General features: G+C 52.4%; 1 protein-coding gene across 3 annotated transcripts in view; it reads left to right on the forward strand.

Annotated features, from left to right (window-relative positions):
• The first annotated feature begins 1,567 nt into the window (after positions 1-1,567).
• DLGAP4 (DLG associated protein 4) overlaps positions 1,568-17,783 on the forward strand; it is an 81,299-nt gene continuing 65,083 nt past the window's right edge. For all 3 annotated transcript variants that reach the window (XM_039227127.1, XM_039227121.1, XM_039227122.1), the window contains exons 1-5: positions 1,568-2,566; positions 5,229-5,470; positions 7,808-7,922; positions 10,596-10,646; positions 13,377-13,617. In XM_039227127.1, coding sequence (XP_039083058.1) covers positions 1,568-2,566; positions 5,229-5,470; positions 7,808-7,922; positions 10,596-10,646; positions 13,377-13,617 — 1,648 coding nt within the window. The remainder of the gene's footprint in view (positions 2,567-5,228; positions 5,471-7,807; positions 7,923-10,595; positions 10,647-13,376; positions 13,618-17,783) is intronic.

Consider the following 17,783-nt stretch of genomic DNA (forward strand, 5'->3'; position numbering starts at 1 on the left):
CTCTAGAGGAGAATCTGACTCCTTGCCTCTTCTGGCTTCTAAAGACTGCCCATATTCCCTGGCTTATGACCCCATATCACTCTGACCTCTGCTTGCATCGTGATACTTTCATGCTCCTCTCTTAAAGAGACTCGTGTGATTAGATTGTATCCCTCCAGATAATCCAAGATAATCTCCCCATCTCAAGATCATTAATCATATATGCAAAGACCCTTTTAACACATAAAATAACATCGTCAGAAGTTTAGGGGATGAAGATGTGGGCAACTTTGGGAGCGATCATTCTGCCTACCATTCTTGGCTTCAGCCAGAGCCTGGCCATCCTGACCTCGCCCACCCCCCCAAGAGCTCTACCCCCACTGCCCTTGTCCTCACTTGCTCTGTTCCAGCCACACTGATTGCTTTCAGATCCTCAGCACGCCGAGCACACGGTCCACAGCAAGCCTTGTAACTCCTCTTAGTAGAGCTGGTGGTGGGGCCAGGCTCAGAAACCTCACTAACCTCCCCTCTGGGAAGACTGAGGCCCAGAAAGGAAAGGAACTTGCCTAAGTTTGAGACTCGTATTTCCTGCATGGTCCTGGATGGAAGATCTAACCAGTCCAACTGCCCTATTTTACAGATGAGGAAACTGAGTCACGGTGATTCCACCTAAATGCCACCCTCAACCAAGGCCTTGTCCTGTCCACCCAGTCCTGAGGATGTGCTCCTGTTCCACTCACTGAGACCTCTGTTCCAGGCTGACCATCATTGATTTATCCCAGTTGGAAATGATGTGCTGATGGGCTTATTGGCTTCTCTGATGTTTGGAGCCCCCAGCACCTAGCCCAGAAGTCACACTTGGTAGACATCTATTGAGGGACAGAGCAGGTTTTTATAGAGGGTCTACTTTTGATGTAGGATTCCTCTGCTCAAGTATGAGTTGGACAGTACTGCCCTCAGACCCAGGTGAGACAGGCCCTATCCTGGGCCTTACTCTTTAGAAGGTTTCTCTGGGGGCACCTCAGTAGCTCAGTGGGTTGAGCATCCAACTTCGGCTCAGGTCATGATCTCAAGGTCTGTGAGTTCGAGGCCCACATCAGGTTCGCTGCTGTCAGTGCAGAGCCCATTTCAGGTCCTCTGTTCCCCTCTCTCTGCCCCTCCCCTGCTTGCTCTCTCTCTCAAAAATAAATATTGAAAAAAAAAAAATAGAAGGCTTTTTTTTTTTTCTGGCCCTCTTACAACTGTGTTCTTCCTTAAAGGCAAGCATGTTCAGGGGCCAAAGGGACATGCTTACCCAGAGTCACACGGATACCGGGGACCCTGAAATTCCTAGGGCCAGCATAGGATCTTGTGGGCCTCCATTTGTATTCTTGTCCTCCACTCCAAAATGTTAAGGGTAGGCCCAGAGTCTTCAGTAATCCTCCCAATCCTGATATCTGTGAAGGTCTGGGTGACACTCCTAGAACTCTGTCCCCTCCATATTCAGCTAATTATTCTCTGTCTTCTCTCCCCCAGGACAGCTGCCGCCCGGGAGAGGCAACCCGGGCGCCCCACTAGGGCGACGGCCCCTGCCCCGAGGGCTGGGATCATGAAAGGCCTCGGTGACAGCCGCCCCCGCCACCTCTCTGACAGCCTGGACCCACCACATGAGCCCCTGTTTGCAGGGCCTGACCGCAACCCCTATCTGCTATCGCCCACGGAGGCCTTTGCCCGCGAGGCTCGCTTCCCTGGCCAGAACACTTTGCCTGGGGATGGTCTCTTCCCACTCAACAACCAGCTGCCGCCTCCAAGCAGCACCTTCCCCCGCATCCACTATAACTCCCACTTCGAGGTGCCAGAGGAGAGCCCCTTTCCCAGCCATGCCCAGGCCACCAAAATCAACCGGCTGCCCGCCAACCTCCTGGACCAGTTTGAGAAGCAGCTGCCCATCCACCGCGATGGCTTTAGCACGCTCCAGTTTCCCCGTGGTGAGGCCAAGGCCCGTGGTGAGAGTCCTGGCCGCATTCGCCACCTGGTCCACTCAGTGCAGCGGCTCTTCTTCACGAAGGCACCCTCACTGGAGGGCACGGCAGGCAAGATCGGTGGCAATGGCAGCAAGAAAGGTGGCCTGGAGGACGGCAAGGGCCGGAGGGCCAAGAGCAAGGAGCGGGCCAAGGCTGGGGAGCCCAAAAGGCGTAGCCGCTCCAACATCTCGGGCTGGTGGAGCTCTGATGACAACTTGGACGGCGAGAGTGGTGCCTTCCGCAGCAGTGGCCCAGCCTCTGGGCTGATGACGCTAGGGCGACAGCCGGAACGCACCCAGCCACGCTACTTCATGCACGCCTACAACACCATCAGCGGGCACATGCTCAAAGCAGCCAAAAACAGCACCACCGAGCTGACTGCCCCACCACCCCCACCTGCACCCCCAGCCGCCTGCCCCAGTCTTGGGGTGGGCACTGACACCAACTATGTCAAGCGGGGCTCCTGGTCCACTCTGACCCTCAGCCACGCCCATGAAGTCTGCCAGAAGACCTCAGCCACCTTGGATAAGAGCCTGCTAAAGTCCAAATCCTGCCACCAGGGTCTAGCCTACCATTACCTGCAGGTGGGTCCCTGACTGGGTTAGGGGTGGGGTGAGGAATGTGGGGAAGGCCCCAGGTCTGAGAGTCAGCTGTAGCACAGGTTTACCTGGAAAGTCGCTTCACTCTGGGCCTCTGTGAAATGGGTGTCTGGCAGTACCTGCTAATAAGAGGATTCCTTCCACTCATCATGCTTTTGGCAGACATGGGTTAGGGTTCTTTTGAGCCCAGCCCAGAATAGGAACTAAAACATGTACCTGTCCTCTAGGGGACAAATCTGGAAGTTGTGCTCTCCACCCTCCTCATAGGACCAACTGCATAGCATTCTAATTGCCAGACTCTTGCTTGCTATCCCCACCAGACCAGGGGCTCCTTGAAGACAGGGACCACGTCTGATACAGCTGTGTGTCCCTAAGACCCAGGACAGGGTCTGGCAGAAAAGGAGAGCTCAGGAAATGTGAGAAGTGAGAAGGATAGAGGAAGAGATAGACATTTAAGTCCATAGAACTAGAAACAAATGAGACAGAGCCCTGATTATTGGGATGCTGGGAGAGAATGATGCCTAAACAGATAGTCACGTCAGTATGAGCAGAGTGTGATGGAGATCAGCATGAGGGACTTCAGGAGGCCCTAACCCAGCTTTGGAGACTAACTTGCTTCTTTCAAATGTTAATGTTTATTCAGGCACTTATTATGCACCAATGTCACACTCCTGGAAACTGGAAGAAGGCTCAGAGACATCTCTGTTGTTGCACATCCCTTGGGGCTCTCAAAAGCAGGGCCACAGTCGCCATGAACTGGGCACAGTTTCTGGGGGCAAAGCCCCAACTTGGATGGAAGTTACAGAAGCAGGTTTCAATACCCACCAAGATGGAAGGGGCTGCTTCTGTAGGTAGTGAGCACTTCATCCTGGGGGGTATGCCAGCACAGGCCTGGTCGGCCTTTGGGAACACATTAGATGCATTTTGAACCAGATGAACATCAAAGTCTGACAAAGCCCTGAGTTCTTGTCATTCTATATAAAAATTCCAAAGACAGAGACTATGGGAGGAAAAGCTATTTTTTTTTTCAATAGAAGGAAAATGAAATCTAGGCAGTATTTTATATATTTAAGGCTTTGTGGTTCTCAATCCACTTCCTTAGTTTAGAAACATCAGAAAGGGTGGTGTGTGACCTGGCTCTTTCTCAAAATGCTGTGGTTTGGTCTGATCATGTGAAAAGGCTTCAGAAACATCATGAAAGGGTGGCCCTGCAGGCCTTGGGGTTTGTGCTGCCTGCTTGGGTCCTGGGAGGTGGGTGGGACAATGCTGGGTAGCAACAGGTTTTAAGCAGGAATATAGAAGGCCCCCGTCCCAAGGGACAGGTGGAGTTAGGGAAGATGGACTAGCAAATGGTTTGGGAGATAGAATGTGCAGGCCCTAGTGACTGGCTGGGAAGTTAGCTGGGAGTCAGGTGGGGGCAGGGGGGCATCCTGGGGTGGGGGCCCCAGACAGGAACTGTCCCTCAGCTGAGAACTGGCCACTGGCAGTATGGGCATCTAGAATGGTGCAGTGTCTGTGTAGGTGTGGTGGTGCTGGGAGTGTGCGCTTGTGCATGAGGTGAAGAATGGGTATGTGTGGACCCGAGAAACATGTGTCACCCGGACATCTGTGGTGAAGTGTATAGAGCCTAGTGAGGGTGTGCACTCTGTACGTGTTGAGGCAAAGACACAGTGAGGTGGGCACATGTTGCAATGCGTCCTCGGTACAGCGGTTGCTTGCTGTGTTTGTGCAGAGGGGTGTGAGTGTGCTCTGTGTTCACGCTGTGTGCTTGTTGAGGAACATGCATGTGATGAAGTGGACGCTGTGGGGTGTGTCCTTGGTGAGATGGGTGTGGGGGGAAGGTATGCTTGCTCTGAGATATATGGACATAGCAGGGTGGGTTCACTCTGTGCTTGGGCTGAGGTTCATGTAGGCGCTAAGATGTGTGTACTCTTTCATCAAGAGGTGAACATCCACTGTATATAGATGTCCTTTTTCCAGATCGCCACCTGGCTGCCAGACCCCCACAAGCCTCTGTGCACCCTGTGCCTTGGCTTACCCACCAATGAGATACAGGATGTTGACTGGTTCCAAGAACCCTGCCTCCCTACTGATGTGCTGGTGTCCTCTGACCAGTTCTTCCTGCCCCTATCCTAGGACAGACTCTTGGTGCCAGGTCTGAGGGCCTCTTTCTGGCCTGATGTTCTCATCTGTGTAGTGGGATCATAAGCCATTCTATGAGATAACAGGGTGAAGTGATAGGAACACAGTGGGTGCTCAAAAGGGGAGCTGCAGTGGGTACCATTGTGATCATACAGGCCTGGCGGTTTGGCTGGGGCACGCTCAGCCTGGGATCCATGGAGAAATCTGAGGCCCGAGAAGGGCAAGGATTTGCTTAAGGCTACACAGTGAAGCTGTGGCAGAGCCGTCTCTGGAACTCAAGTATCCTTCCCAGCCTGGGGCTCTACCCTGCTGCTGGGTGGCTTCAAAGGCAGTACCCAGTATGGAAGGCCAAAACCCTCTGAGGTGGAGAGCAGGGCAGCTTCAGGGAGCGGAGCACCATTCCCCAGGTGATGTGCCCGAGGCTGGCCGGCCGGCGGCGCGCTGAGGGTGTGCATTGCCCCCCACCACTCGCCACTCTCGCTGAGGCCTGTCCACCCATCCTCAGGTGCCGGGCGGCGGCGGCGAGTGGAGCACCGCGCTGCTGTCCCCGCGCGAGGCGGACTCCGCGGCCGAGGGCCCCATACCCTGCAGGCGCATGCGCAGCGGCAGCTACATCAAGGCCATGGGTGATGAGGACAGCGACGAGTCCGGCGGCAGTCCCAAGCCCTCACCCAAGACGGCAGCGCGGCGCCAGAGCTACCTGAGAGCCACACAGCAGTCGCTGGGAGAGCAGAGCAACCCCCGCAGGTGAGACTCTGCCCCGCCTCTTAGAGCCCCGCCCACATGCAAGCCCTGCCCCCCTGGAGCTCCGCCCCCGGGAGAGCCCTCCGGAGTCCGAGTCCCGCCCCAGGACATCTCCGAAGTCCCGCCTCCTGGGAGCCCCGCCCACAGGCTAACCTGCCCCTTAGGGAACCCGGCCAGCTTAGGAGCTCTTCCCTGGGAAAGCGTCCTCACAGGCTCCGCCCACAGGCAAGGGTAGCCCTAGATGAGCTCTCACAGGTGTGTCCCACCCCTGGGAACCTCGCTTTCCTCCCATACGGGCCCCTAGGAAAGCCCCGCCTCATAGGCGAATCCCGCCCTACAGCCTCAGATCCGGGTGAACCCGGGCCCCCAGAGATCCAGGACCCTTAGGTTAGCCCTCTCCAGGATATCGTCATCCTTGGGTTGGCCCCTTGCATTTGGTAAGTTGACTCTGGAGAACCCTGTCATTTGTTGAACCACCCCATAAGCCCCTCACAGTTAAGTTCTGACCACAGGTGAGCCTCATCCTTTGGTAAACAATAAGGAGACTCTCTAAAGTGGCCCAGGTAAACCTGCCCACAGGAGCCACATGCCCGGGTGAGTTCCACTCCCACAGGGGGACTGCGCCAGAAAACCCTCTTCTTCAGGTTAGGAGAACCCTGTCCTTAGTGAGCCCACCACTTGTAGCAGCAGAGTACTGCCCAGGGAAGGCCAGAGGCCCCTCTGCCCTTGCCCCTGTAATTCATGCCTGTGGTGAGCTCCAAGACTGGGGAAGGGGATATATCCCGAAGTCAAAAGGAGATAGATAACCTTCACCTGTCCCATCACCCTTCCTGGAATTCCGCCATTCAAGCCCCATCCTGTTGCTTTAAGACTTGGAAGAGTTAATGAAAGTATGAACAAATGAGATGCATGCACACAGAACGCAACAATTAAAATGTTAGAGAGATGTGAGGCTCTCACATACAGAAGTCACCATGGGGATCAGAACAGAAAAGAAGAGGAGGGAAAGTTACAGAAAAGCCCATCACCAAGTGCAAAACAGGTAAAGCTTAGGATGGTTTCATAGTCCTCTGAGGAAAAGAAACAAAAGCAAGTCAGAAACAAAAAGTTAGAAGAACTAAAGGAAACAAGCTTAGTTCTTCAAATACTGGGGGCATGCGCCAAGGCTTCTGGGAAGATTTTGACAGAGGGAAGAAAGCAGTAACAGCACTGATGCAGGGAGGGGCAGTGTCCTCAGAGAAGCCAAGTCTCCTTGGGACAGGGATTTGCTTAAGGGGTGCACAGTGTGACAGAAGGCAGGGAATGGCCTCCAGGTGGGAATTCAGGACACCACTGGCCCATCCCAGGTCTGTCCCTCTCTGAGTCTCAGTTTCCCCATCTTTAAGTGAGGGGGCTAAGCTGGGTAATCTCTAAGGTGCCTTCTAGTGTTGGGATCTTACATCTCCATGAATGACCAGTGGGCACTGAGGTGGGAGAGATGGACAGGACCCAGGTAGAGACCTTGGGTCTCTGAGAGGGAATTCAGTAATAGTAGCAATAGTTCTGGGCACCATCTGTTAGCACTTACTGTACCCTGGGCTCTTTGCCTGGCCCAGTGCACTTTAATCTGCATCACTGAATCCTCAAGCAGACAGGCACATTGTCATCCCCACTTTATAGGTAAGGAAACTGAGACATAGGCAAGGGGTTATGATTGCCCAGGGTAACCCGGTGAGGAAGTTGGATTCCAATCCATGCTCATCAGTGTCAAGGCCTGAGCTGTTGGGTGCTTGGCTGTTCACCCCAGAGCAGTGTTGAAGGAGGAACCCAGGGTGATAGATGTGAGAAAAATTGAAGAGCCAGGGCCATGAGAAATGCTGAGTCGTTGGGAGACTGGTCGAAGCCATCTAGATATCAGGTTGAAACTCATGCCCTTTGGGAAGCTCTAGCCTGAGATCAAGGCAGTGAGCCTTGACCTACGGCCCCTGTCCGGCCACTAGAATTGCCCCAGACCTATGGGGGAGGAGGCCATATAACTGGGCTGCGGTTGCTCTGCCTTGGGTTTGAGATGGTCAAAAATGAGCTTGTGCTGCCACCTTGTGGCTGAAGCAGACATGACAAGTGGGGACGACCTGCACCTTCCAGATGCAAGCTTCCAAAAGCTGGGAGCTCTCCCCATGCTCCTTGACCCCAACACGCACCCACCCTCCTTCGCTCGCCAATACTGCACAAGCTGGCAGTGACTTCCATTTTACTCTCTGCCACTGGATGACGTCGGCTGGTCTTTTCCCTTCTGGGACCCAGTTTCCCAGGTTGAACAATGTATGTGCTGAGCCCTGTCTGCCCCCTCACCCTCACCAGGAGTCTGGACCGCCTGGATTCAGTGGACATGCTGCTGCCCTCCAAGTGTCCGAGCTGGGAGGAAGACTACAACCCCGTCAGCGACAGCCTCAACGACTCCAGCTGCATCAGCCAGGTGAGGGTGGTGGGTGGCCAGATGGTCAGTGGGCTTGGAAGAGCCCCAGCTTGCAGCCAAGAGGACAGACATCCAGGCTCAGCCCCTGCTGAGCAGTCCCCAGATGTCCGCTCTGTTCTTCTGTTTGGTGTTTGTTCCTGAAGCTGCCTGTGTATGTATGTCGGCCCCCACTGTCCTGTGTGAGTAGAGAGCAGTCACAGGGCCTGACATTGCATGACCTAAGCTGAGAACCCTGAGGGAGAGGCCACACCACTGCAACAGACCCAGGAACCCTGAAGATAACTGGAAACCTGGGTTTGAGTCCCAGTCTTGTCACTGATAGTATGAACCCAGGACAAGTCACTCCCTCCCGGAGCCTCAGCTTCCTGATCTACCACAGAAGAATGATAATTCCTATCTCAAAGGGTTGTGAGGAACTAATGAGATAATGAATGTAGTGTTCTCAGCAAAGGGTGCCTAACTTTATGGTTATTATTGTTATCTTGCTGTGTGACCTTGAGTAAGTTGCTTCTCCACTCTGGACCTCCAAGTCCCACTGGCTCAGTGGAAAGTTGGACTTCCAGGGCCCAGATACCTCTGCCACCAACAGCAATAAGCATGCTGTGCTGTACTTTTTCATTCTCTTAACCACCAGCTCCTTGAACTCTCACATCCACCTCCGGGAGTGGGTGTGCTTATTATTTATATCCCCAGTTCACAGATGAGGAAACTGAGGCTCAGATAAGTGAGGCCACACAGCAAGGAGAAGGCAGAGCTGGGCAGGGATCCTGGGCTGTCAGACCTAGACCCAGACCCCAGCCTCTGCCATATGCACAGCACTTTAGGGTTTGCCAAGGGAGGACCAGCTAAGTTTCGAGGGCTCCCCCCATGGTGTGGATGGGGAGATGAGGCCCAGAGAAGGCAACACCTGCTAGTAGTAGCAGAGTGAAGCAATAGAGGTGCCAGGTGCATACCCAACCTCCTCTCTGGGCAGGAACAGGCCGCGGGTCCCACTGTGTGTAGCCCCATGGCCTGAGCTTGCACTGCTTAGACCTGAAAGACTATTGGACCTCAGCTCCTCACCACTCCATTGTTCCTGGCCTGGCCAAAGCCTCCTGCCTGCGGCACTGTCATTCCCAGACCAAGGAGACTGACCTCAGACGTGGGGAGGAAGAGAGCACCCCAGACTGTCCGCCCCTGCCATCCTCATCCAGGCCCCACCAAGTGTCACGTGAACACTTGCCCTGGCCTCTAGGCCTGTCAACTGCACTCTGTTCCCCGCGGCTAGAGGGAGCTTGTGAAGGATGTAAAGCCGATCACACCACATTCCTATTCCAAACCCTCCATGGCTCCCACCTGCCCCCAGTGAAAGCCACACTCCTCACTCAGACTTGTGCGCCTGCCTCTCTCACACAGGGTCTCAGACTTGTTCTGTCACTGCCCTGCTGCAGCCACACTGGCCTCCTTTCTGCTCCACACACACACACACACACACACACACACACACACACACACACAAATTCCTATCCTGAGCTCTGCATTTGCTGTTCCCTCTCCCAGGAGCCCAGGAACACCCCTCTCTCAGATATTTGCTCAGCTGGTTCTTCTCTGTGTTTCCGGTCTTGGCTCAAATGTCACCCCAAGGGAACCTGCCCTGTGGTTCCTCTAAAGGAGCGCCGAGGGCACTGTTCCCTTACTCTGCTTAATTTTCCTGACAGCAGTATCCTATCTGGAATGACATCTGTTTATTTACTTGGTGTCTGTCTAACTCTCAAGACTGGGACCCTCCTGCAAGTGGGCCCTTGCCGTGTGGTTCCCCATGGCACCCTTGTCCTCAGCACAAGGCACAGGGCACATAGGTGTTTGCTGAGTGGGTGGCTTCCCTCCCCGTGTCCTCCGTCGTACCATGTTCTCTCATCCCCCAGTCTTCCTCTTTGTATCTGTCTCCCTCTGTTTTTCTCTCCCCTTGTCCACATTTTCCTCCAACTCAGTCTGGTAGGTCCCACATCCATGTTTCTCTCTGAGTCTTTCTGTCTCACACAACCCATCTTCACCTCTGCCTGGCATGGCATCTGGAACACTTTTGTCCTTTGGTTACACAAAAGGGCACATGGATCAGCCAGGCTGGGGATGCCACCAGGTCTCTGCCACCACCCTCTGCCCAGCCCAACTCTCCCCTAGGCCCTCTGAGCTCTTAAAATCTTACCCCTAGAAAATTGAGTGATCCAAGCCACATATGTGGCCCTAAAGTCAGAAATGTCCCAGCTCTGGCTGTGTCTCTGAGGCCTTGACTGCTGCTGGAAGGAGCCCCCTTCCCACCAGGCACTGGGATATGTTGGCCCTGACCAGGGAAGAGAAGGCTCTGGCTTCTGGGCCTAATCTGTAGATCTGGGGATGGGGGCGGGGGGTGGCTGCCTGCCTGGGTGAGAGGCAGCAGACGGCATCTCCCAGGGGCCAGACCAAAAGAAGCATGTGTAAACAGCAGATTACCAATCCTCAGTAGCACCCAGCCCCAGAAGGAGTGAGCCTCCCATCCCTGGAGGAAGCTAAGTGAGACCTCCTAACACCTAGGCCTCGGCCAGTCTGGAGAGGTTAGACCAGCCAGCCACTAGTTTTCTTGTAGCCGAGCCTCAATACACTACCCCACTCCCCAGCCTTGGTCTCCCCATAACCCTCCCCCTCTCTTTCCTGCAGATTTTTGGACAGGCCTCCCTGATTCCCCAGTTGTTTGGCCATGAGCAGCAGGTCAGTATGTTTGCCATTCTCTTGTACCCCAATCCCAGAGTCCAGGGCTAGGCCTGACACCTGGCGTCTGAGTGGTCCTAGGCCCTGCCCAGGCAGGTGCAAACAGGTGGCACCAGGAAAGCCTCCTTCAGTGAGACCCGCTCTCTGCCCTGACCTTCCACTCACGGGCCCTTTTGTTTCATTTTCTGTGTCTCAGTTTTCTCTTCTCAAAAATGGGAAAGAATGGGCTAGTCCTATGGATGGGGCAAGAAATAATGCCAGGATAAGAGAAAGCACACCCTCAGAGTCTTCTAGCTAGGACACTGTTTTATTTGGACAGGTTGGTGGCTGGGGACTGGGGATATTGGCCTCCAGGTCCCAGACCCCAGATCCCCTAACTTTTTTCCTTTCTTGGGCTCCAGCAAGACCTTTAACTATGTTGGGGTGTTGGCATGAATGCAGACACTTTTCAATTTTACAAAACTTGGTGGAGATGGTTCTAGTCCTGGCACTGTCTGGCTGCCCTAACTGTGCCCCTTCCCATGCACACCCATCCTGCCCCTAGAAGCGGCCCTCTCCTCCTTCCCAGGCCCCTGCCCCAAGACCAGAAAGAGAGACAGGAAAGGTGCTCCAAACTCACCCCCTCATTGCAGTCAGCAGCTAACAAAGGACCTGTCCAAGGGGCAAATCTGGGCCTGGCCCCTCACCTCCTGATTCCAGCTGTGGATGCCTCATGTGCCTCCACTCTCACGTCAAAGTTCTTGTCAAATACATTATTCCAGAGGGTCTCTGGGGAGCCCACAGTGAGCCAGGTGACCTCTTCCTCCCCTAACTTCCATAGGCTCATGGTAAGGATGCGATGTGTTAACATACAAAACTCCAGGGCATTCCCTGCACAGAGTATATCCTCTGCGATATACATACCAACAGCCCTGACCCACTGGCCTACCCTTCAGAGCTTGGGAGCATCTTAACCAATACTTACAAACTCTTATACTCACCCCACAGAGCTGCCTATAGTAATAGGGACAGGTCACCAGGTGCTTACCCTCCTGACACTGTTCTAAGCATGTGATACGAATTATCTCATTTAATCCTGACAACAATCCTATGAAATCTGGTCTATAATTGACCCCTATTTTATAGATGGGGAAATGGAGGCATGGAGCAATTAAGTGACTTGCCTACATTCATATTACAAGGAAATGACAGACCTAGTTCCAGAGCCGTGCCTTGACTACAATCCCAAAGCGAGACCTCATTGCCCTTGACAATCACAAGGGCCTCTAGGTGTTCAGGTTACAGCTGTGGAGGATAAACAACTGTCTCTTGAATACCCACTCCAGATGAATTTTGGGTATGCCACCTGGCCTGCATTTTAATTTATCAGTATTGTCCGATAGAACTTTCTGTGAAGGTGGAGATGTTGTGTACTCCACGCTGTCCAGTAAGGTAGCATGAGCAAGTGAAACGTAGCCAGTGTAGCTAAGCAACTGAATTTTTAATTTAAATTAATTTACACCTAAATAGCCACAATGGTTAGCTGCTACCATATTGGACAGCACAAATTTAGAGCTTTCCAAACATATGCTGCAGATTGGTGATGATCCATCTAGTCGGTTTACCTGATGCAGTGCCAGACAAGTACACACCCATCCCACTTCTTCTAGGTAGGAGACACCGCCCCAGGGGATGGTGAGAGTTGGAGGTCACACACCCGGGTCCAGGGCAGAGCTGGCCCCAGGCCCAGCTCCATCTTTCCTCCGCATGGTGCTCAATCAACTTCTGCCCTCTCCCTTCTTGCCCAGGCCACCCCCAAGACCTCCATTCTGCGTCCATCCTTTGCCAGCTGACTTCTCAGCTTATACAGTGTGGTTTCCAGTTACTCTCATGCCCTTGGACCTGGATAGGACAGACCCTTCCAGGACCCTTGGAGAGTATATGGATGGTGGGCCCCCGTGTGCCCACACTCTCAACTGCAGATCTGTAAGATCGTGGACGGCCATCTCTAGAGACACTTAGAAACCACCTAGACAAGGTTGAACTAGATGTGAGATGGCACATAGCACACTTGTCCCCATTCTCCATCCTGCCCATGGCAGACATTATCACTGCCACTGCCCTCATTCCAGTTTTATCTTCTCTCACCAGACTCTTTGGCATCAGCTTCATCTCTGGCCTCTGCCGCCATTCCAGATTCCTTTCCCAACATTCATTCTGTACCACAGGGCTACATTAATCTTTCTTAAATTCATATTTGGAGTATTGATTCCGCCACTTCCTCACTGGGCACACCTGGCAAATATCATCCCCTCAGTTTCTTTGTGAAAATAAAGGAATCTGACCATAAGATGGTAAATATCTAGCACAGCTACTGCTACTTCCCATTCCAGCATTCAGGGTAAACATTACTAATTGATTATAGCCTTCTTTCTGGCTGCATTCAGATGTGACCTCAAAACCTATCAATTGATCAGTAAGGACACACAAGATCTATTAAGTTATCCTTAATAGTTTCTCCTGCATTGTAGACATGGGAAAATTGAGGTCCAGAGAAGTGACAGGGGCTGTATATATTTCTTAAGGGTTCATCTGCCCACCCGGTACCTTGAGTGACATGGAAGGAAAGGGGGGAGGGGCTGACTTGAGGCCTCACAGACTCTCCAGCCCTGCAGCTGAGCCATCCACCAAGCACCCCATCCTTCCAGAATGGGCACTGCTGGCCCCTGACACCCGCCTTTGCCTGGATAGGTACGGGAGGCAGATCTGAGCGACCAGTATGAGGCAGCCTGCGAGTCGGCCTGCAGTGAAGCGGAGTCTGCAGCAGCGGAGGCACTGGACTTGCCGCTGCCCAGCTACTTTCGCTCCCGCAGCCACAGCTACCTGCGGGCCATCCAGGCGGGCTGCTCGCAGGAGGAGGACAGTGTCTCCCTGCAGTCCCTCTCCCCCCCGCCCAGCACTGGCAGCCTCAGCAACAGTCGCACGCTTCCGAGTGAGTACTGAGACGAGGGGGTTGTTTTTGTTTCTCACAAGGGGACCCGAGGACCATTCCTGGTGAATCACATGTGGGGAATGCCAGGGAAGAATCTGTGGTGGGCTAACCAGGGCTGCAGGGATGGTTAGGAGCAAAAGCAAGAGGTCTTGACACTGAACTTCCCACACACTGGCAAATTGGAGGTCAAATGGGGGTCACAGAGGCAGATGGCATCACTGACAGTAGGGTGAGGGGGGTCAGAGAGGGCTCCTGCTTTGGGATACTTAGATGCAAGGGGCTGTCCAGACCCTGGCTCAGAGCAGCCTGCCTGTTGGTGGGCAGGGCTTACTGAAGCCCTGCCTCCCTGTTTGCGTTAGCTCAGGTAGATGATAGGTGAACCTGTCCGGAGGGTTAGAATCTACAGGGAAGAGGATGGCATCTGCATCGAGCCTTCTCAGAGGTGTGGGTTTGTAAGTTTCTCTCACAGTCACAGAGACAACATGTCCTTCCTGATACCTGTTCTAAGTCCCCTGGAGATAGTCTATGCGTGATCAGAGAAAAAGGGAACCCTGTGTCACAGAGCAAGCCATGAAAATCAAGACCAAGGAAAATCATAGACAGTTTCTGGTTCAGAAGAGAGAACTTTGATCCCACTCTGGCTAGCTAGTTTCCCTCCCACAGTCTCAGGGTCCTTGTCTATAAATTGAGGCATAAGCCGGATCCCAGAGAGCTCTTGGGGAGATGAAATAAGACTGCATATAGGGAGTGTTCAGGCAGGCTTGCACATGGTGGGAGCTATTATTGCTGGTTCTCAGGCTTGACTCTGACTTTCCTGGCAATCAAAAGCAGTTGGGATTGGATTGTTGTAGGAAAAGAGACATGTTTCGAGTGCTCAATTGGTGTTTGATATAAATAAATGAACTTGAATCTTATGCTATTCTATACACAGAAAATTAGTTTATTGAATGAACGAACTGGTCTTTGCAGGGGGCAGAGCAAGAAACTACTTTATTTCACTGTTATAGCCTTTTCAACCCCTGGGTGATATCTGGGCAGATCCCTGAGCTTTTCCAGTCACTTTTAGACCTTAAGGAATAGTCTCATTTTTAGGTATTAAAAGTCCAGTCTGACCTCACTGCAAAGCTTCAGTTTTATCAGCCTCAGACCTCATGCTTCTGCAGGTAGAGCCTGACCTGGGCTATGAAGCCCACAACAGGGAGCTGGGTATGGTGGTTAGTGTCTTCTCTGTTCCTTGTTCACTAGTGGCTGTTTCTGGTCCCTTCAGGTGGGACGGGAAGGTAGCTAAGTGCAGGTGTTGTCTGGTGTCAGGACTTTCTGTACAGCAGATGCCATATGCTGGCTCTTTCTGCTAAGTCATGCTTCTGGAGTTTCTTCTGTCCTGCAGGGCCCTTGTGGTGCCTCCTTTCCTGACATGGGCAGTCCCCCTCCAGCCCACTGATGCTTATTCCCCCTCAGTGTCTCCATCTGCTGGTCCCCTGCCTCCTCACTCGCCTTCTCTCTGGTAGGGTACATGGCCCTGCCAGGCAGGCATCTTGGGCAAAATCCTCCGATGATGACTCCAGCCCTACTTTCTTCCTTGACCCCCACTTTACCTGTGTGAAAATGAGGGTCTTGCCATGTGGGACTCGAAAAGTATGGGCTTCTCTGTCACAGCCTTTGTTCTAGACCTGCTTTCATGGGTAACTGTACCAGTCTAATCCATTTTAGAGGTCTCCTAGCAGATGCTGAGGCCCAGGTTCTACAGCCTCCAAGATCCCTGCCAGGCTCTCCTGGGTACTCTGCTACAGTCCCATAGGAACCTCAGGTAAGGGGTCAGATTCCCCACATCATCAGGCCCCTGAGAAGTTCTCTAAGCATGAATGGGCCTGGGGGAACGTACAGCATGCCAGCAATTTTCTTCAAATAGACCCTCAGTCCTTAATCTTCCCCAAACCCAATCTCTCATGAATGGACTAAGAATCATGAGTCATGGGCTACATGTCCCAGAACTGTTTGGGTCCCTGCTTTGAGCAGCTATTGCTACAATAGTTCTGCATAAAAAACAACCACAAAATTAGTATAATGCAAAAATTAACACTTATTTCTTGCTCTCAGTTGTGTGGGTCAGCTGGAACAGATCTGTTCCACATCTCTGTCATCCTCCTTCTAGAACCAAAAGGTCCTCCTGGGATTGGTGGCCCAGCCAGGGCACGTTCTTCCCATGGTGATGGCAGAAGCATAAGAGAGCAAGCTTAGCGAACAAGGACATTTCAAGGCCCCTGTTGGCGCATTATCTGCTGAAATTCTGTTGGCTAAGGGAAGTCATATGACTGAGCTCAAAGACAGGAGGCAGAGAGGTACCCTCCTACCTTTGTGTAAGGAACTGTATTTTTATGGCAATGGTGTGGCTACAAGGAGGGGTGAAAAATAAGGGTCAATAATTGAATCTACTGTAGTCCACTCTCGTGGCCACATTTATTCATGTCCCTCTCAAACAGAAAATACATTTACCCCCAAGACTCCCAAAGTCTCATCCAGTCATAACAACAGGATCTCATGATTTATGTCAGATCTGGATGGGGCTTCCCTTGATTGTGTAACCTAAAATCTAAAAAGAAAAAGAGGGGGGTGCCTGGGTGCCTCAGTCTGTTAAGTGTCTGACTTCAGCTCAAGTCATTATCTTGTGGTCTGTGAGTTTGAGCCCCACATCAGGCTCTGTGCTGACACCTCAGAGCCTGGAGCCTGCTTCATATCCTGTGTCTCCCTCTCTCTGTGCCCCTCCCCTGCTCACGCTCTGGCTCTCTCTCTCTCTCTCTCTCAAAAATAAACATTAAAAAATTTTTAAAAAGAAAAAGAGGCCAAAATTCAATCAACCACAGCTCCCCCGATCCTCTCACCAGTCTATCCTGTGTGGATGACCCAGCATCTGGCACATCTGACTTTAAATGTAGGGACATGGACCTCCAAATATTCTTAGTTTGGGGGATTCAGTCCAAACCAAGACACTTAAGAAAGTATCATCTGACACCTACCCAGACATCTGTGTACACATGCACCAACTTTTATAGACATATATGAAGTTATATTCCTATATATGTTTTTAAAAGTTATAAAAATGCGTGCACACTGATATTCTCACATGTGCACATCTACACGTGATCTCTACATGCACCTGCATAGGTACTCACAAACGTGTGTCTCTAAGACTCACACCACCTCCATACCCACGAGGAACTCATGCCTCTAGTAGATTGAAACCATAAGAAAAATTCACCCCTGACATATCCCCAGTCAGCCCCCCGTCAGGTGTCCATAGTGACCACTACATACTTGCTCGTCTCTCCTCCACCCTCTGACCCCCTTATCCTCAGCAGGTAAACCCACCTGCCTCACAGGGAAAACCAAAGCCATACGGTATCTTTGTGCTGGGTTAGGAAAGGGCACTCCCCCCCCCCAAGAGTTATTGCCATCTGTCGAAAAATTGTCATGATGTACAATTTTTATTATAATGAGGTCTTTTACTGCCATCTGCCACAAATTTGTCATAATAAGTATATAATTCAATTATGTCTGTGTTGTAAACAGCACCCCCCTTAGATGTGGCATCCTTAATCAGTGTAAAACTTGTATAACCATACCCTGGCAAACTTGTAATCCCCTCCCTTCATATAGACCCACACCAACACACAGGCCCACCCTCATTCAGCCACTGTTTCCCTGCAGGGGTCACCCTGCTCAGAAGGCTGCCTCCTCCCAGGAAGTGAGAATTCTGGGCCCCATGTGCGCGCGCACACGTACACACACACACACACACACACACACACACCTAGGGCAGTTCTGAGCCCCCAGGTTGCTGAGGGGTTTCAAAGTTCTTTGTTGCTTTCTCATGGGCATGTACTCAGGCCTTATGCAAGGAGGTAGGTGGATATGGGTAAGGAGTGGTTACTGAGGCAGTGAGAGCCTGGAAGGGGAGGACCCCTCTGGACTGGCCTTAGGCAGAGCATGGAGCTGCCCACCCACCCACCACTTAGAGCTTGCCAGCTTCCAGCTGCCAGTACTGCTGCTGCCACCCCCTCTCTCGCTCCCTCCCCCTTTCTGACCCAGATTCCACATTCCAGAAATAGCTCTGGCAGGTGACTGGCAGGCAGGGTCAGCTCCAGCTAAGATGGGAGGGGAAGCAGCAG

This window comes from Hyaena hyaena, unplaced genomic scaffold (genome assembly GCF_003009895.1).
Source record: "Hyaena hyaena isolate Hyena2069 unplaced genomic scaffold, ASM300989v1 scaffold_25, whole genome shotgun sequence".
In the NCBI taxonomy this organism is placed as follows: Eukaryota; Metazoa; Chordata; class Mammalia; order Carnivora; family Hyaenidae; genus Hyaena; species Hyaena hyaena.